This window comes from Lampetra planeri, chromosome 18 (assembly GCF_965212315.1).
Source record: "Lampetra planeri chromosome 18, kcLamPlan1.2.h2, whole genome shotgun sequence".
NCBI classification, from domain to species: Eukaryota; Metazoa; Chordata; class Hyperoartia; order Petromyzontiformes; family Petromyzontidae; genus Lampetra; species Lampetra planeri.
In genome coordinates this window covers 874161-894658 of record NC_136124.1, presented here as the reverse complement: position 1 = coordinate 894658, position 20498 = coordinate 874161, and the positions used below count along the sequence as shown (strand labels likewise).

At 45.0% G+C, this 20498-nt stretch overlaps 1 protein-coding gene across 5 annotated transcripts in view; it reads left to right on the top strand.

Moving 5' to 3' along the window:
- Positions 1 to 20498, top strand: part of EIF2AK4 (eukaryotic translation initiation factor 2 alpha kinase 4) — a 44297-nt gene that overhangs the window by 12572 nt on the left and 11227 nt on the right. For 4 of the 5 annotated variants that reach the window (XM_078602207.1, XM_078602208.1, XM_078602209.1 and 1 more), the window contains 19 exons: positions 1572 to 1723; positions 2031 to 2578; positions 3903 to 3963; positions 4074 to 4118; positions 4808 to 4906; positions 5427 to 5549; positions 5901 to 6008; positions 6121 to 6187; positions 6379 to 6458; positions 8756 to 8857; positions 9758 to 9808; positions 11452 to 11688; positions 12306 to 12381; positions 13313 to 13434; positions 14510 to 14559; positions 15757 to 15922; positions 17182 to 17298; positions 18765 to 18830; positions 20223 to 20393. In XM_078602207.1, the coding sequence (XP_078458333.1) occupies positions 1572 to 1723; positions 2031 to 2578; positions 3903 to 3963; positions 4074 to 4118; positions 4808 to 4906; positions 5427 to 5549; positions 5901 to 6008; positions 6121 to 6187; positions 6379 to 6458; positions 8756 to 8857; positions 9758 to 9808; positions 11452 to 11688; positions 12306 to 12381; positions 13313 to 13434; positions 14510 to 14559; positions 15757 to 15922; positions 17182 to 17298; positions 18765 to 18830; positions 20223 to 20393 (2441 nt within the window). The remainder of the gene's footprint in view (positions 1 to 1571; positions 1724 to 2030; positions 2579 to 3902; positions 3964 to 4073; positions 4119 to 4807; positions 4907 to 5426; positions 5550 to 5900; positions 6009 to 6120; positions 6188 to 6378; positions 6459 to 8755; positions 8858 to 9757; positions 9809 to 11451; positions 11689 to 12305; positions 12382 to 13312; positions 13435 to 14509; positions 14560 to 15756; positions 15923 to 17181; positions 17299 to 18764; positions 18831 to 20222; positions 20394 to 20498) is intronic. The other variant, XM_078602212.1, reaches the window with a different exon arrangement.

The window sequence follows — 20498 nt, the reverse complement described above, 5'->3', positions numbered from 1 at the left end:
CTGGTCTGTCGCTCCGCACGAAGCTTCAGGTCTTCTCGGCCACGGTCATTCCCTCCCTTCTCTACGCTTGCGAAACGTGGACCCCCCTAGTGGAGCATCTTCGCCGGTTGGAAACATTTAGGCTGGCCTGCCTACGATCCATCCTGAGTTTAACCAGGCTGGATTGTGTGAGGAGCTCACAAGTCATTGAAAGATCTGGGCAAAGTCCCATCAGTGAGCTCCTCTGGCAGGCAAGGCTGCGTTGGCTGGGTCATGTAGCCCGCATGCCCAGCCACCGCATGCCTAAACAGCTTTTGTTCGGCCGGATCGAGGGGGCTAAACGGGCGCGGCACGGGCTAGAGAAGAGATGGAGTGATGTGGTACAGGAGGACGTGGAGCTGAGTGGACTTGCCGATGAATGGTACCAGCAGTGTCAAGATCGGCCTCAGTGGAGGAGGCTCGTGAAGGACGCTACTGGGCAGTTGGAGGCAGTCGCCCTCCAACAACAACGGAGGGCGGAGGAGCGACGCTCACAACAACGAGCGGAGCGCCGGGTGGCTAAAGCACAGCAAGTTGGTACAGTAGGGGGCACAGGTGGTGCATCAGCCAGTCATCTCGGTCATCTCGGTCAGTCGACCCGTGGCACCTGGGTCTGCCCCGTGACCTCCTGCCAGCGGGCGTTCGACACTTCACGTGGCCTCAAGGTGCACATGGCCTGGCACAAGCGTCGTGGTGACGTCACCGCCACTTAGTGGCGAATGGCGGTTGTTGTTGTTGTATGTCTGTGTATGTCTGTGTGTATGTGTACGTGTGTGTGTGTCTGTACGTGTGTGTGTCTGTTCGTGTGTGTGTCTGTGTGTATGTGTACGTGTGTGTACGTGTGTCTGTACGTGTATCTGTACGTGTGTCTGTACGTATGTCTGTGTGTCTGTGTGTGTGTCTGTGTGTGTCTGTGTGTGTGTCTGTGTGTGTCTGTGTGTATGTATGTACGTTGCACTTCTTTCGCACCGTACGTAGCCAACCGTGCTAAGCGGAGGTGCGGGGGAAGGACAGCAAAGACGGTGATGGCAGCATCCACGCACTCACGCACGCCCCAGAACTGTGTTCAGCGTTTCAGTAGATGAGAATTGTTTGCCATCACAGTGGATATACACAGACTTTGGACACATTGTGATGGTATTGTCACAGGTTGGTCCTGTTTGCTAATTTCAGGCACAATTGTCGGAAAACTTTACACGCCCTTCTAGAATTGTGTTCAGCTGCGTGATTGCATAGCAGCCTGATTACATTTGTGGCAAAGATGATCACCCTCGTTTAATAACGAATTTAACTTGGGTAACATGTAGCAATGGGTAACTGACTTTTGACAAACATGTTGATCAGAATCCAGCCAGGCTGCACTGTGGCGAGGATGTCAGACTCGCAGTCGGAAGGGCGTGCATTCTCGTCGGATCGATTCAGCAACAACAACACGGACAGCCGGAAAATAGACTGGAGGGGAAAACTGATTTTCTCTGTCTTGTACAACAAGCGTCTGGCCCGTGGAGCGAAGCTGCTTATGTTTTGTTCTGCGGTGTTCACGGCGGCCGCAGATGACCTGAACTATGCGGAGGCCCTCATCCCGTCTCGTGATATCCTGGGCATGTGCTCCCACCTCGACTCGCAGCGCCAGCTCTCCCGCTACTACACCGAGTTCGAGGAGCTCGCCCTCCTCGGCAAGGGGGCCTTCGGGGCCGTCATCAAGGCATGCAAGAATTCACTCATTCATTCATTACAAAACTTTAGCCTGTGATCAAATTACTCTGAATGAGTTTGCTCTTATGGATCCCAGATGCCAAGCAGGGCTGAGCTTCGTTGACACTTGGATGGGAGCGTGTCTGAGAACACCAGGTGTTGTGTTCTTGTATTTATGTGTGTGGAGCTTTGGGTGTTACCCCTTTGTATGAGTGGGGTGCTTTGATTTCCTTACCACGTAAAGCCAAACGTTCATGGTCGTGCTGTATAGCTGTATAGTTGTTATCATTACCATAGCGGTTTTGCTCTCTGTGCAGGTGAAGAACAAGCTGGACGGCTGCTACTATGCCCTCAAGCGCATCGCCGTGAACCCCACCAGCCGGCAGTTCCGCCGCATCAAGGGCGAGGTGACCCTGCTTTCCCGCCTCAACCACGAGAACATCGTCCGCTACTACAACGCCTGGATCGAGCGCTACGAGCTCTCGCCGTCAGAGTGCGCTGGGCTGAACAGCGGCACCGTCACCACCGCCAGCAGCAGCAGTGACAACAACAACCATAACCCCGATGCAGCGGGGAAGGCGGAGGCTGCCAAAGAGACTCCCGACGTGGCTAACGTGCGGGGCAGAGGGCCGTCGATGCATCTGAGCCGCCTGTCGGGCATCGCGGGCCTGGACGACGTGGAGGCGAACGCGCCCCCTCCCGTGACGGCGTCGACGCGGACGGTGGCGTCGGGCTCGGTGGAGTGGAGCATGTCGTACGAGCACTCGATGAGCGCACGCTGCGGCCCCTCCACGACCGGAGACAGCTCCAGCGACTCGAGCGACGAGGACGACGAGGACGACGCCGTCTTCGGACGGTCCTTTGTGTGAGTGCTTGATACGCGGTTGGAGGGGGGGTGGGGGGGGATTCCTTGGCCGGAGCGGATGTTTTTATTTCCCGATTGCTGTTGAGCAGCTGTTCTATAATTGGCCAGGGAATTATAGCACACATTTGTTCGGTTTAAGCACGTGACTTGTTGTAAACATTTCCAAGAGTAACAATGTATAGCCGTTTTTAGATTATGAATTTGGGCTTTAAGGGAAAATCCATGAGTTATTAATAGCTGTCAAAATCTCAGGTGCGTGGTTAATTATATTTTAATGGTTGTGTGATTTCCTGCGACTGTGCCACCACTGATATTAGCTTTCTAAGTTTCATACATTACCATTGAGTCTTAGAATCCTAAAACGGCCTCTGCCTTGCTCTGTGAGCCTTTAGGGCATGAACAATCTATCATAACAAGTGTATAAAGGTAGCTTAATCTGTTTCACTGTAAACTATTGAATCAGTTGATGTGTGTTTATAGATATGAGCAGTGTCAATGACTACTCATGATGTAACGACCATATCTGTATTTCTGGCAAAAGACGCAATGTGGCAGAGCATTGGAGGGAATAACCACATGCAATGAATTTATTCGCTAAAGTACAGACCCACTCCCACTCCATAGCTGAAAACGGCAGAAGGTCCTTGGCTGTAGATTTGAACTGATGAAGGAAACGATAATGAACGATGCACACTGGAAGTCGTCCTGCATTGGGATGTTTGGCCGATCCATGTTGGGCAGTGTTAGGGATGAAGCTCAAAGATATACGTGGTTTTGCACACAAACCCATTGACTGTGCCTTCATTTACTGTCCAACATGCAGCCCGTGGGTTTAATAATTTCATAACTCTTCTGTGTTCCCCAACAATTGCCCCCAAAGCGATTGCTGGATCAGCGCCATATGCCTGCAAACCCAGTACATGTGCATTGGTGACTGAATTACTATCAGGACTCTATAAACACGCATTGATTGAAATTTTTACAATTTGTTGTTTGATTCGAAAACTCCACCAGCTTAAAGTTGGCACCGAAAATAAAATAAACACCCCATTTGAGGTTTCATTAAAATATTCACGTATTGACAAAATTTCTGCGAAAGCGAGACTTTCGCTTGCTCCCTGGTCTCGTTTAACAACTGTTCACGAGTTCAACAATGCCACCCGGCACAACCACTTTTAGTGCTCTCCCGTTAACAAAACACCTTTTTGTTGGCGAAGCAGTATTTTTGGCCGCCCACTTACATCGCAGTTGTTTTGTTTGCCCAAGTGATGTGATCTTTGTTCGGGGTGCGTGATGGGCGTTGTGCTGTCCGTTGTTGCTGCAGACCTTCGGGCAGTGATTCTGACTGCGACGTCGTGTTTGAGAACTCGGGTGAAAAAAACCAGGTGAGAGTGATGCTTCAGCTCGGCATTGAACACAAATCGACTGGCAGATGTGCTTAGTCTTTATTTTTTTATTTGACGGATACATTGCCCTGCCACCTTTGTCTCCCCAGGAATTTCTTTCACACATTTTCCTCTCCTCCTCAGAGAGCAGTGGGGTATGTTGTGATTGCTGTGGACAAAATAAAAGAGCACCTTAATAATGTATTCTCAAGTTTGTGTGTGTGTGTGTGTGCGTGCGTTTATGGAATGACTACAAAGACACATTTTGGCCTTTGCTTTCAGGGTGTTTATGCATAGATCTTTTGTCCATAACATCAATGAAATAACATTCGAACGGAGTAAGCCGGGTTATGGCTGCGTATGGTGCAATTTAAGTTGTAAACTGCGATTGGTGTTTGAAACGGGTAATTGCTCTCTCCAATAACCCTTGACCAGGCTGACTTCACTCATCGTCCTCCTACGCAATTAACCGTAGCGTGTTCCGTCTCATTCTATAACACCCGTGCTCTTCACTGTTGGTTACGGTTCTGTGTGCTAGCGCTTGCACTATCCTGCAGAGTGTGGTGCATGCAGCGCACCGAGTGTGTGGTTTGAATTTTGTTGGATTAAAAGATTAACAGTTTGCACACACGTGCAGTGTTCTTTTACATTATTCTGAAAAGCGCGCACGCTCACGTCGTGGGCGCAGCAGTTGTGGACGGCTTGCTCTTAACAATGATGGGTGTTGGGCGCCGTCAAATAACCCAAGGAAAATGTGACTTGAAATAAAGCCACCGAGCTATGCAATTACGTGCCTTTGAGCGAGATTGTCGATCCGTTACACTTTCATAAATGTTGTTCCCAGGAGTCTCATGAGAGTTCACTGTCTGATAAAGAGTTGAGCACAAACCGAGCGCCGGTCTGCCAGCCCACACCAACAGTGGTCCACCATCTCTTCATACAGGTTTGTGGGCTGTTTCATTCAATCTCTATTGATACGCTCCACTTAAATTCACCACGTTATATATTCTCAGCTTTGTAGCGTTAATGTTAAAATCATTCCCAATGCTTTCATTCGTGACCAACTTGTGTACATCACAATGCTGGGATTTTAAGCAAACGTTGATATATTTCACAGATGGTGAAGTATTCAGATTTTTTTTTTTATTTAAGCCTCATTTGCAAGTGTAACCGGAATAAAGATTACTCTCATGGGCAATGCACATATCACAGATTGTCATGTGCAGGAGTGACACTTGACATGAAGGCTACTACACATGAACAAAACTTCTTTGTTGATTGATTTACTCTCTTAAATGCCTAATTTAGACCACCCACATGAATGAAGATGACAATCCGCAAGATTAGTGTATTTGACGTTTTTGTCGCCGCTTTCAAATGCCGTGTAGCGAGTATTGACTTGAATCTGTGCAAGGTGTTATCGCGGAGTGACGTGTTTAGTAAGTGTGTGCCCCTGCCGGCAGATGGAATACTGCGAGAGGAGCACTCTACGCGACACCATAGACAAGGGCCTGCACATGGAGACGGATCGCATGTGGCGTCTTTTCCGTGAAATCCTGGACGGGCTGGCTTACATTCATGAGCAGGTGCTGGCAACTACTGATAGCCTTCGATATGACCGTCGTCAATATCGTCGTCATCATCGTCACCGCTACGATTATTATCACTATTGCCTCCACGGGGACCATTACCATCAATAACTTCATGACCGTCATAACATTTGTCATAATCACTCACCACCATCATCGTCGTCACCGTCGTGACCATCTTTTAAATCACAATTACCACTGCCATGACAGCTTTGTGAAAATGGATCCACAGAACTTAGCACAGAGATATGTAAAATAAATAAATAAATTCTATATTGATGAACAGCGCTTGCTGCCATGAGTCTGTAAGATGAAATGGGGGGGGGGGGGGCATTTTTGTCTTTGCAGGGCATGATCCACAGAGACCTCAAGCCAGTAAATATCTTCCTGGATTCTTCAGATAGCGTGAAGATTGGAGACTTTGGTTTGGCTACAGATCACCGGCTCGTTGCAACTGTGAGTCGAATATTCGCTCACCTCTCATGTTAGGGGGTTATTCATTTCACAGCATTGTGTGATAAAAGTGAATGCTAAATACAATCTTGATGGTTTTTGTGTGTTTTTTTAGGAATCAAGCAAGATAGATGTTTCAACTACAAATATAGAACTTGCCACGGAGAATATGGATGTAACAGGTAATCCATTGAAAACCAATGTTTGCACAATGTTGAGATTACTTGTATAACATAGGAAATTCCGCACCTCCGATTGGCGCGGTTGGCTACGTACGGTACGAAAAAAGTTCAATATGCATATGTACAATTGTAATCGTTTAATTTTGTGCACCTCTGATGATCGGCACGCAACTTGCGTGCGAGTTGTACAGGTGGGCTCACGGGGCAGATTGGCACGGCACTTTACGTGAGTCCGGAGGTTTTGGGGAACATCAAAGCGGTCTACAATCAGGTGAGGAGGGATCTTCTCCCATGTGACACTGGGACCAGGGGCAGGTGGCAGCATTTGAACTAAGAATCGACTCCGATGAGTCAAAAATAAATCTCTATGAAATCTCATTGTCCTGCGCTTGTGCTGTTGAGACAGAACTGCAAATAACTTCGTGGGTAGTCGGGGGTAGCTGCTTCGTGGTGAGGCTGGTTCACAAACCATTGGTACCATCAGCCGTAATGGAGGGATGTATTTGTGTTGAACTTCTTTCACACCGTACGGAGCCAACCGTGCCAATCGGAGGTGCGGGGGAAGGACAACAAACTAAACACAAAAAGCAGTTCGAAAGGAAATTAGTTTTCAGTTTACTAGATGAAGATATTTAGAAGAAAAAAAGCCTTAAATAAATGTAACAGCTCCACTGAGGTTGCATGGCTGAAGTACCGGAATGGGAGACACGCTTTTGTAGTTATTCAAAGCGGCATTACCAGATTTATTTAGGAAAATTATATTAGACAAACAAAGGTATACATGTAAACAATTCTATCCATATGAATGTGGAATTTCCACGACTGTTTGATTACCACTAATGGAGATGATAATTTTAGTATTGTTCCACTTTCCATTTTTTGTGTGTTTAAAATGGCAAATTGTAAGGTTTTGAGGTGTCTGTCGTGAGCTATGTAAAATGTTTGTGTCTGATATTTGTAGAATTATTAAGTGCGCTATTACTACATTGTTACGTGATGAATGCATCCTGTGGTACAATGATGCATTGCTTTAAGCCTTTAAACGTATAATCACACTGGGTCTAGAATCGGGCAATGTAAATAAGCAATCGCATGTATGAGCACATTTTTGAAGAGAAAAATTTAAAAGTGGTGGATGTAATTTCAATAAATAAAATCTTCTGCCACATTTTCTTGCAAGACAGCCATTCAGGATTGCTTGGGGGATCTCTCTCCTGCTGCCCTCAGTATCTTAGGGCGCCATGGTGGTGAGATGTTAGCTACCTTGCCTGGTATGCAAGAGTTTGTGGGTTCAATCCCAACACTAACACCTGTATATTTTGAGTTTGCATGTTCCACCCCTGGTCGCGTGGATTTTTCTCCGGGTCCTCCGGTTTTTCCCTCCACCTTTAGAAACGTGTATTTCGAGTATTTGGCTGATATAAATTTCCACGTGACAAGCCGCTTCATTGAGCTATTATTTGTGGTTAGAACGGTTTTGAAAAAAAAAGCCGTTATAGCTCAGTGGGCCTTACCTGCTAAAATAAAAACTAGTTTAGTTGTGCAGGCAAACAGGTGCTTAAATGTGTTGCTTTAGTTTGACTTTTGCAGCATTTGACATTTACTCTTTATCGTAAGATCCCTCAACATGGTCTGGTGTGATTTAAGGCTTCTTTCTGCAACCCCCACACATGTTATAAACACCGGTGGGAAGTTATTTATTTTCTTTGCTTACTTAACTAATTCTTATGGTTATTTTGTATCATTAGTATTCACGTGTCTTGGTAGAGTACCACGACGTGCAGTGACTTTCTCCTCGACATGTCTTGCACGAATCATTTCCTTCGTACCACGTGAGATACCGTCATGGTGCAATTGGCAGATTCTCATCTTTATTCCTCTTGTGTAAAAGAGGAATTATTCATTCACAATTTATTAAACTCACATGTGCCAGCAGATTTGAATTGCTACATGTCACAATTACAGGCTTAATGTAAATCTTATATATATCTTTTTAATTATGTATAGACTAAGAAGATCGGGATGCAGATGTGTGATGATCCTGCTGAATGCATACCTGTCAACCCATACAGTTTACCCGTACTCTTGTACAGGGAAATTGAGTTTTCAGGACAATACGGTGTACAGCTGTTTCAATACGGGCGAAAACACATTTGCTTTTGTCTTTGTGTTTCTCCCTTGTGATGGGACTTTGTAGGATGAACGTTGAGATTTATAAGGGCACGGGGTGACCAATAAGGTCTGAATTGGTCTGTAATAAGGTAGGCACTGATAAGGGGTTAACAGGTATGTGAATGTATAGTCTTTAGTTATTTCGGTAAAGTCACGTAGATAGAAAAATAATTATAAAAAATTAAGTGAATAAAAATAATAAACCACTAATGTAGACTGTAGCCTGGTTCTTAACCTCGGTGAGCATACTGGCAGTCTATAATTATCACGAACAATTCCTCCTTAACTAACACAAGCATACATAGCAAGCGGGCACTTTAGGCAGTGGTTCTTTAGAGCATAGAACTGCGCACTTTATGCATCGTGCTAACACAGTCCTTGAAACTTTATTTGCAGAAAGTAGATCTGTACAGCCTGGGCATCATCTTCTTTGAGATGACCTACCATCCAATGACGACGGGATCAGAGAGGGTGGCTGTTCTGCAGAAGCTACGCCTGGTAAGGAAATTCAAGCTGTCCACAATGTCCTATTAGCGTCGTCATATGTATAAGTAAGATATACTCGAATACAGTAGTCCCTCGGTTAACAGTGACATCGGTTAGCGTTTTTTTTCTTTCCGGTTAACCTTTATTCGACTAAATAGTTATTTTGGTTAACAGTAGTTTTCGTGGAATGGATTAAAAAACGTTAATCGAGGGACTATTCTATACATATATATATCTCAATGAGCTTAAAATCTATAGATATAAATCAGCTCAAACCTCCAGAAAATGCGTGGCCACCCCAACACTGAATCCCCTCCCCCCTATTTCCCTACCCCCTTGGAAAACAGACGCTGCTCCGTGCAGCTCACTTCTTACTCCTCCTCTCCCTCTCTTCCCCTCTCGTCGCTGACATCTTGGCCCAGTCACTCCTCCTCCCCCCTCCTCCCATCCGTGACTGATGCTCCTTTCTTCCTCGTGCTCATCTTGAGCCATGCCCTCTTTGTCCGCCTTGAGGATTCACATCCCAGCATCCTTTCCTTTTATTATTCCATACATTGCATCATTTTCTCTACTCCCCTTCCTCCGATGTGCCACGGATAAAACTTTTATAATTGTAAAATATCTTTACAACAAATTATGATGGCTTGTTCATACGTGTCACACTAATAAGAGCATTTACTTTTAGCCGTTACTTGTCCATAGGGTCAGTGTGTCGCCATCATTGGCATGACAAGAGATGATCCTACACCACATTCTGTGTTAGTCTTTTAACAAACTGGGTAACCCATGGGGTGAGAGGACATTATTGACACCCAGTACAACGTAATCAACATATCGGTTGACGTAAGCTAGGACAAATACTACCTTTTGTTATATTTTAAAATGCGTAAATTTTCTGTTGTTTTCATGTAGCCGACCATACAGTTCCCTGAAGATTTTCATCCGCAAACACTAAAGCAGCAGGTGAGTGCTCATGTGCTTCTGTGGACAGATGGGAAGTGACGCGAATGTCACAGCGACTCCAGTTAAACACTCACAGTGGCAAGTGTCGTGTTCTCAGTTGCGTGTCTGGATGCAGCTGCCTGGATAATGAAATGTATCTTGTTACGTATGGTACAAGTGGCTTAAGCGTGTGCGGTCGTGTGTGGTTGTATGTGTCTGTGTGTGGCTGTGTGTGTCTGTTTGTGTCTTTGTGTGTGATTGTGTGTGGTTGTGGTTTTGACACAAACTTTGGTCCCATTCTCATTGGATGGGAAACGAGAGCGCGGAATCTCTTTGTGAGATTTCTATTTGCCGTCCTTTAGCACACTCAAGAGTCGGTAAAACCAAAATCCCCCGTGCACTTTTCACGGAATGGGTTATTTTTGTCGGTGTTGGAGCCAAATGCACATGACCATTTAGTGCAGAAGCGTCCTTTTACAGCCTCAGTAACGATAATATAATTATTTATCCTCCTCAAGGGCATTTTGATTTTGGTTCTGCATTGGGATGATTTGGCAATTGCGCAATGGGAGTTTGCGTAATAGCACTTAACTTTCTTTATTGGGAGTGAACTTGAAATCACCTGAAACTAAAATGGAGTACATGGTGATAAATTACTCGAGGGAGTGTATAACATTTGCACGTAGCATTTGAGATAATTTAAACAGTTTTATTACAATTTTAGCCCATCTTACTAGGTTTTTTTCCTTTATTAATGAAAAAATCGCAGAGGTTTGAATGATTATTCAAGCACTTTTGGGCCTCGTAACAAAAAGTGCTGCACTGTATTTAAAATAAATAATATTGACGATAGAAAAAATGCTGTAAAATGTGCCCTTATAAGATTCTTAAACAAACGTCCCTCTTCTGTATTATCCTGACGTGCATGTGCCCCTCTTTACATTGCGTCTTGGTAGGGTCATTTATAGATGCTTTATTAATCCCAAAAATATAGGAACAGACTATATTTTTCCAAGTTTTATCTGGCTGGCTGGCACGTGGGTGGGCAAGTGCGCAGTGGTGATCACGTCACCCGCATCCAAGTTCATGCATCGTGCTGGCATCACGCCTCCCACCCTCCACCCGGGCCGTGGCTCCCACACATACGCGTGGGCAGCACCCGTACTGAAATGACTTGGGACGAGATCAGCAACATAAGCTTCTGCGTCCGTTTATCTGGCACAAGCTGATACACTGCTAGCTGCAAGAGCTCTGAATAGGAATTCCTTCACCCTCATGGCATGATGTCGACAGCACAATTGGAATAGAAATGGGGGGGGGGGGAAGTATGAAAGGAAATCCTTACTTAACACATGTTACTGGGATTTTCCTTTGACCAAATCAGCCGGAATGCATCAGAGCTCAGCCACGGAAGATACCTGGATGGTGCTCAGGTGTGCGACCACCGTGCTTGACGCGGGTGTAATAGATTGCTGCGGGGCTGCGTTGTCGGCAGAGTTCAACGCAGCAAATTCCGTTGTTGTACTGCACTCTGCTCTCAACATCTTGTCACGTTAAATACCATCCCCACATGGGGAGGCCCTCATTCAGCAGCGGATTAACAAAACAAGGCTGTCCGTTGACGCGTGTTCGATAACGACATTCCCGCGGGGGGGGGGCGGCAGGCGTTCATCATCCGCTGGCTGCTGAACCACGACGCGGGCCAGCGCCCCACGGCGCAGGAGCTGCTCAAGAGCGAGCAGCTCCCCCCGCCACAGCTCGAGGAGTCGGAGCTGCACGAGGTGCTCCGGCACACGCTCGCGAACCCTGACGGCAAGGCCTACCGCTCGCTCGTCGGGGAGCTTTTCTCCCAGCGCGTGGCGCTCCCGGCGGACTTCACCTACGACATCGACGTGCACAAGGTGCCGGTTAGCGCGGTTGGTTGGCTACGCACGGTGCGAAAGAAGTTCAACGTACATACGTACGTGTGCCGCTGCACGTGTTGTTGTTGGGTGGATCGGCGGTGCAGCGGTTGATGCATTGGTATGTGAACCTGGCGGACTTGAGTTTGGTTCCTAGCGATGATGAGCCGTAACCTGATTCTGTTCCTGCCTTCAAACCCTTCTCTTCTCCCTAGCCAATCTGCGGCTCCGGAGCCAAATTCCGCTCGTTTAGGACTGCTTTGTGACGTTGTTTATTAAGGGCCCCCGTCTCATATTCGAAAAAATGTTTCTGGTTATATTGTTTGCCGACCCCTGGTCTTGGCTCTCCTACTGCTACTCTCTACCTCTGCCCTACAGCTACAACCAGCAAACCCCTATCATCCATATCACTACCCCTATCACTACCCCGACTGCTACTGAAAAACAGGAATTGAATACTAAACTGTATTTTAGTTGCTGGTGTGGTGATGGCTTCATATTTGAGTGAACAATATTTCGCTTCACTTTCATTTAGTATTTCTATAATTATGAAATATTACAATGGATTGGTTTGTCCACCCTATCATTACAATATCTTCGTCTTGTATTTTTGTCAGGGGAATTTTGCTGCCACTTCCAGCATGGTGCAAAGCTACGTTTACCAAACTGTCTGCAAAGTCTTTGAGAGGCACGGTAAGTTCACCGTACGTTTGATTTTTCCATTATATAATGTAAAAAAAGCAGACGTCAACTTTGCCAAGTGAGTTAATCTGCTCAAAGTGGCACTGTTTACTGTGTGCGTACTATGTTGGGGATGGTTGCACATCACATTGAATGCGAATGCATTTTTGAATGTATATTCAGCTTTGTTTTCCAGAAAGTATATCTCCAAAACACAAACTTAACGTCAAATACCTGCTCACCTTTCGGAAATGAACAAAGTCACCCGCCACTGCACTTGACTTCAATAGCATAGTGGCATGAAGCAAATGCTCCTCCAGTTGTTTACCTTCAGCAACATAAAATGTTTCACAGACTTTTATAAACCGGTCTTACTGGTCCTGCTATTTGGAACGTCAGCGCATCCATTTGGCATGGTTCAAATACACATTAACTCACTGCACCATGGTGCATCCTACTACAAATGCCCACGTGATGATCAGCCACTTCATTAAGCTATCATATGTGGTCAGGTCGCTTCTGAAAAAGAGCTATTGAGGTCAGTGGGCGTTACCTGGTAAAAATAATTTAAATATGTCACACTCACTGTGTAACGACTTAATTTAGATTTGAACGGAGGTAAATTTTGGTGAATTCAAAAAGACGTAGCGTGTGACCGTCATTGAGTATTTGGGGAACCATTTTGTAGGCAATGGCATTCCCATTAACTGCAGAAAATTAATCAGAACTTCATTCTTATATCTGCCAAATGCATGGTGCATGTATGTTCACTATCTATGGTGCAGAGTGCATGTACACGCACCATATGTTTCCTGAGGTTGAAAAATTACCTGCAGTTGCCTTAAAGAATGATTCACAAGTTTGATTTTTTAGAAGTTTGTGGCAGGCAGCTGGCATCTCGGTGACTTGATCGTAAAATAGAATTGTTCCTTTCTGCCTGCAGGTGCGGTGAAGCTGCACATGCCACTGCTCATGCCCAAGAATCGGCACCTTTACGAGAACAATGAGGCAGCGACATTCATGGACCACAGCGGCTTCCTCGTGCTGCTTCCGCACGACCTGAGGGTACCTGTGCCCCATCCCGCGAGGGCGCGTGCGGCGCTTAGGACGTTGTCCAGCCACAACAACAGCGACAAACCATTACAGAAACGTTTAATGTTCTCCCGGTAATATCCGGAGATGTGTGTGTATGTTGAACTTGTTTCACATCATCCGTGGCTAAGTGTGATAATCATCGGTGCGGGGGAAGGACCGCAAAATAAACACACAAAAAATGCCTGGTCATTGTTGGGTATACTCTTTGGTATGTGCCACGTGGTGGAATTGAATTCACATCAATATTTTTTGGAACTGCAACAAAGAGTATGAATGAATATAACTGTTTAGAATTGATGGTATGCATTTGCTCATCGATGTGAATTACGATAATTTAATATTACGGCGGCCTTTATATGCCCGCCATGATGGCGCACACGTTTAATCCCGCGTTTTAGACGTACGGGTTGGTTGATAATGCAAAATTGTGTAATTCCCAAACAGTACAAACAAAGGGGCTCATGAATAGATCTGTATGCAACTTTTCATTTCCCTTGTGTACGCACGGGTTTGCCCATGTACTTCAGTTGCTTCCCAAATACAAAACACCTCTTAAAGGGAATTGGCCAAACATCCAAATACAGGTGTGTGCTGAAAAAGTTTTGAGAATCCGTGAGGCTTTCCTGATTAACCACAAATGACAACAAGTCTCTTTTACAAGGCAGTCCAAGGATGATAGGTGTTTGTTGTAATCCTACATGTGATTTAGAGTTTATTCTTGAAGATTAATAGGCATAAAGATGAATAGGTCTAATCGAGGTCTTAAATATTTACTTGGCACTTGGCACGAGTGGGTTTTAGTATTTATAGCTGGGCTGGTGAGTGCTCCACAGAGAAGCACTTAAGGGGAGAGAGAGTGCAGAGGCAATGTAGTTGAGCACAGAAATGGGAGAGAGTCCTCTTAATTTGCAGCAGAAAGGGACGTGTTACATCTGCAGTTTAATTTTACAAGACAGGCATGCACTTCTGCGCTTTTGAAAAGGTTTTGTGGAATTTTCTGGCGAAAAGCATTTTTCAACTTTTAATTTGTATTCATTTTTTTTAGGTTCCCTTTGCACGGTTTGTGGCAAGAAACAATGTCACCAACCTCAAAAGGTCAGCTCCAGGCCATTCAATGCATTTTCCTCCTCATAACTAACAATACGGTGTTTATTTTCGATGATCGTGGAGTTATTTTCATTCCCAAGATCATAGACATGACATGAAGACATTAAAATCGTACATCAAGGTGGAGTGGTGACATAGTGAGCAGCGCAATCTGAACCTGGCCACCTGAGTGTGATTTATTGTCTCGCATCGGCAACGAATGATATCTGAACTAGTATAGAAGCCTCCCCTTCACCAGCCTGCAGTAACCGATTTGGTGAAGTATAGTTAAACAGCCTCCGTGGCTGATATGGTTCAGGGAGGCCTTCTTTCGCTTGCGAATTGACAAAGGACTGTAAACGATTATTCAAATTATATTATTGGATCTTTTGGTAAAGTCACGTATAAGGGAAATAATAAAATAATGAAGATAAAACGTAAAATTCTCACGACGTTTCGGCCACAACACAAGCAGCCGTCCTCAGGTGAAGAACAGAGCTGTCGGAAAGACAACGCTCCAATGAAACACTGCTCAGCTTGGCAGCGTATTCATATTATTTTTTTGTTCGTGTCGCAACCTTTTGTTTGCAAGTCGAATATACAATCAAATCACCACCTGACTGTTGCCAATCCAAATCCTGATTCTGATTGACTCAGCCCACCATCTACCCTAGTCAGTCGAGAAAATTAATATCAATGAGTGGAAAGTTAACACTGTTTGTCCTTTGTAGAGACTGGCCACTGCTAGAGTAATGTGACATTTATACCACTGTCACCAACAGAGATGAGCACTGCAAAAGGCTTAATTGAGCAGTGAAATGCACATTTCTTACCTGGGCATTGGGAGCTACCATGGTGTAATGGTCTGCACACTCGACTTGCAATCCGGAGGTCGCTGCTTCGATTCTATCTCCTGGCGCAGCAGTTGAAACAATGGTGCAAGTTTTTTCAACCCCCCCACCTCCGTATAAATGGATACATCACAGTCGATCGGCAGATTGCGTGTGGTGAGGTAGAATGTGGGGCACTCCCTTTTATCCCAAGATGTCTCTCCAGCATTGAGGCCCTTCTGCCAACAGTAGCGTGAGCAGGCAGTTAACAAGGGCTGCACCATTAACTTTGTAAAAAAAAAAAAATATGCGCGTAATTTTGTATGAGGAGCGATAATGTTTCTCCCAATTCTCTGATTGCGCACCACCTCGGCAGGTACTGCGTGGAGCGTGTGTTCCGGCCCAGGAAGCTGCACCGCGCGCACCCACGCGAGCTCGTCGAGTGTGCGTTCGACATCGTCACGTCGGCCGGTGGCTGCCTCCCGGACGCCGAGATCATTTACACCACGTCCGAGATCATACAGGAGTTCCCGGCTCTGCAGGCAAGCGCACAACTTTGAAAGTGGCCATGGTCACCTCTGGAGGAGCACGATACACCAGGGCAAATTCAGGGCTATTGTTGGCGGCAATTGTCACCTGCAATACATTTTTAATGGGTAGTTGTGCTAACTCAGTATGACGATGCAAGTGTGACCTGCGGATGATTTCTGTCTTGCCAAATAAAACGGAGTTCATTGTAAAGTTGGGTTTCGTGAAAAATGATTGGCCTTCAGAGCGCACTACTGCCGGGTAGTCACGTGACCTCTGCGATCTTATTGGAAGTAGCCATAGCTGTTGCCCACTACTAATGGGAGCAGCAACCAGATTCGTGTATTACAATAAAACATTGTGCAGTTCCCAGAAGGTGCCAGGTGGCGTGTCGCTCATTTCTGAAAAGGGGCCTTCTACTGGTGGGCTACACAGAGGCGCCCCCACTCTATATTCATAGCAGCCCTCCATCCCCCTGCTGGTCACGATCCTTCAACAAGGACCTCCTAAATGTACTCTGATCCTGGGAGCCCTCCCTGCCTTAATCCATTACTGTGCACACCAGTGTCGCGTGTTACACGCTGAGAGCTCGTTTGCAATGATTCGTCGTACTGTGCTTGTATTTAAAGCAAGCCTAAAACAAAAGTTACATTTATACAGAATTTTTTTGTTCACTCTTAATAAGTAAGCCGCAGAAAAAAAAGCTAAATGGTCTTTTTTTTAAAGAAGCGCCAAGCAAATTTCATTTATTTTAAACGGTTTAAATAATTTATTTTGGATTAAAATGTAACAGATGACATTGCAGCACGCAGGCATGGGAGTAATTTAATTCGTGTATTAATTCCTGACATTTGCTGTATTATAAAAAAAATACTAAAGGCAGTTTTAAATTACTTTAGATGGATTCGTTTTTTTTGCAGTTTTTGATCAAATGCCCTGCATTTATTGTCGGTCCGCATCATGGCGGTGTTGATGGTTTTTAAACAACCAATAAAAAGTTTCTGCTCAAGTGAGTATGGAATGGGGCTCAATTTCCGTTTAAATCTCTAAGCAAATTCAACATTCTTATGATAGGGGTAAGTTCCTGATTGTTCCCAAATCAGGAATCGACCTTTACACCTTTTGATTACCAGCTGTGCCCTCGAACTACTGTGCCAGTGAGTGTGTGAATCCGATATGAATGCAGTCTAGAGTATTATACACCACGCAAGCATGGTGTGCATTACCTCTCGCAGCTGATGACTACGTGGGTGTGCTGGGTGTGTGGTTACAGGATCGCAACTACTGCGTGCATCTGAACCACACAGCCCTCATAAAGGCCATCCTTATCCACTGCGGCATTCCAGAAGACAAGCACCACCAGGTTTACGGCATTCTCTGTGACACCATGGTAAGGCAATACGTAAATACGTAAATAAAAGGGCCTAGTTTTTTATGCATAACCTTGTACCACATGTCTATGATGAATAAATGTGCATGTAACAGCCATTTTGTCAATTCACTTCTGGATGAGGGCCTCCCTCCGCCATGGGGCTTGTGGGCTGTTTCACCACGTTTCTCCATGCTGGCTCGTGCCGCTTGGAGGTAAGGAGAGAATATGACAATACAACAATGAATGTTTCTGTACTGCCTTCTGTTGCCCACAATGTATCATCAGTCCTGGTTTAAAACTGTGGCAAAGTAGAGGTCATGTTTGGTCCAGAAAGATGAAAAGCAAGCCTAAAATGGATTGTATCTTTGAGATGAATGCACAGGCAGTGTGTGTGCCTTGGCCTCAAATGAGACTACAATCACAGTACAAAGTACTCCAGTCCTGTCACTGCAATTATGTTTTATGAAACGGTTTGGAGATGTGTACATAGTAAGAACTTTCTATCATTGCCTTATTAAATTCACTTAGATGTTTATAAAGTCAAAAGTGAATAATACTATGTGCAGCATGCTTGTTATTGCTCCTGGTATCAGTTGTTAAATAAGTTTCATTACCACGGAGCCGTCGTATGTTGTTTTATGGAAATACCATCCCTTTAATTGGACTTTTCCAACAGAGAGAGCGCAATGCTGGAGTGAGTCGGAGTATAGTTTTGGAGTACAATCTAAAAAGGTTGGATAATGAATGTGATATTGGCTGCACAGGGATTGCTTAGTATTGGCTTAAACAAATGTATCTTATGAAACGAAATAAGATCTATCTTTGAAAAAAAGACTGCAGCTCCTGTCAACAATTTGTAACGAGGGTGTGTGCTTGCCAAACAAAAGTCACGGAACAAACAAGGAATGGAGAATGGTTTAAGCCAAATGTGTGTTATCTCTGGGTGTCCTTTGTGTAAAAGCCTAAATATTTATCGTAACTGGTTTCCACTTTGCCTTTGAACTTTTTTGTGGTTTTAAAGAAGCCGCTTCCATGAGTCTTATATATGTTTATGCATATATGTCAGCCCATTTGGTTTTTTAAACGCAAAACAACTTAATAAGTTTCGGTTTTACGTTTAGTTCTGAAAATTGCAAAAAATTTTTTTTTTATGCGAGGAACATCTCAGTTGCAGGACATATGGATATGAGAAGCTAAAGATGCAGCACCCCCGAGTGGACGTTCAAAGGCTCTCACACCAGGAGCTCTGATATCCACCAGAATAATACGTTCTCTACCATGGTGTTATGCATTGCTTTGTGGGAGGGTTCAAACATTTTACATGTCCTTTGTCCCGTGGCATGACACTAATATGCACAAATGGAATATATAATAAGAATATATTTTCAGAGTAAATTTTCATGTGTTTTTACATAAACGTATGCACTGTTGATCTAAAGGTGAGTCCTTAATTTGACTTGTGGTTGGATTATTTTTGTTTGCAGAATGAGAAACGAACAAAGCAGCAGATAATGGCAAGTCTGTGTAGCCTGGGCCTGCATCCCGACACCGTGAGTCACACTCGGCCATTACAAGTTCACGCACGCGGATTTTAATGATGCTGTCCTTCGGATAACTACGACATTTAATTCTCCCATAATTCGTGTGGTGTGACTGCTAGGTACCACAGCTGTATGTTCCAGTAACCAAAACGGAAATGCCACGACTGTACTTAATTTGTACTTGTGTTTTTAATGAAGACTAAATCAATCTGTAGCCCTATTCGTGTCCCCTCTCCCACGCTTCCCCACTCAACGGCACAGCTGTACACTGCATCCTGAATCTATAATGCAGAATGAAATTAAGGATTTAGCGGTAACTAAGAATGGGGTTAAAAATACAGTTTAATTTCTGTAGCCAAATAATCCAGAATGCACCCATCAGATCTCATGCGTTAAGCAGAGTTGGACCTTGATTGTGCTTAGATGGATGACCTCCTGGGTACCAGGTGTCGTAGCCTATGGCCCTACATGGTGGATGGCAGAGGGCAGTCCAACAAAATGTATTCTTGTACCACACTTCTATACTCCTTCGTCAATGCTCCTCACCTTTACCAACCCACACTGACTGACGTGGCAAAGTTTGGGCCATAACCCTACGACCCATACGGTAGTGGGCGGCTGTCATCCATTTCTGGCAAAGGGCTGGATATGGACTTGTACACACAGTACAATGCTGCTTTGAAAATTGTAATCTACACTTAATTTTTTGTTCATGTGACTACAATCCTTTGCGGCCATGTATCGACACTTGCGATGTATTGATATTTGTCTGTATGTGTGATGTCTGGGAAAACAGAAGTGTCGTGTTGGAAAGCCATTCTTTAGGATTCCATAACTCCTATTTGGTTTCCAGCAATGCATATCATGGGCAATAGGTAGTTACACTTGTAATGGGTCTCTCCTAAGTTGACTTGACCTGAAACACATGTTTGGCCCAGTACGTGAGGCTCAACACTGGGAATAAAAAAAGGAAGACAGTATTGTGCTGGCTAAAACTATCCCCTCGTATACCTTGCAACTTTAATAGGTGCTCACTAATACCCTTTGCGACAACAGTATTTACTCCCAGGTCACCTTTTAAAAAGATAGCAGTGTTTCTCAACTCCATTCTTGGTACCTCCGATTTAGAACGGTTGGCTACTTACCGTGTGAAAAAGAAGTTCAAGATACTTGGTAATTCCACCCCCCCCCCACCAATCTTTATATTCATATGATGGTGGGTAATCACGGAAAGCTGTAGTTGCGGTGTGGGGCATTGCGAGGGCTGCAGTTGAGAAACGCACTGGTCTTTGTGACGAAAAGGGAAATCATTGTCTCCGCGAACTCCTAACGATAACACGAGCTCTGGCCAATGAGCACAGAAGTCAGGGTGATTGGTCCGTCCGCCCACTCCTCTCACAGGTCACGCTGCTCTTCCACTTTGTGGAGCGGCGCGGGAATACGATGGACGTCTTGGCGGCACTAAGGCCGCTCGCGGGCAAACACTCCAAGACGGTGGGGCTGGTCAAGCAGGGGCTTAGCTACCTGGAGGAGGTCATGAAGCACCTGGAGTACATGTGCATTCGGCATCAGGTGAGCTAGGTTTGAAGTGCATTCAGACGATGAATGTTTCTTAAAGACAACGATTTGCCCTCCTAGAAATTGTAATGATTTTTCACCCTTCATCGTCGTAATTTT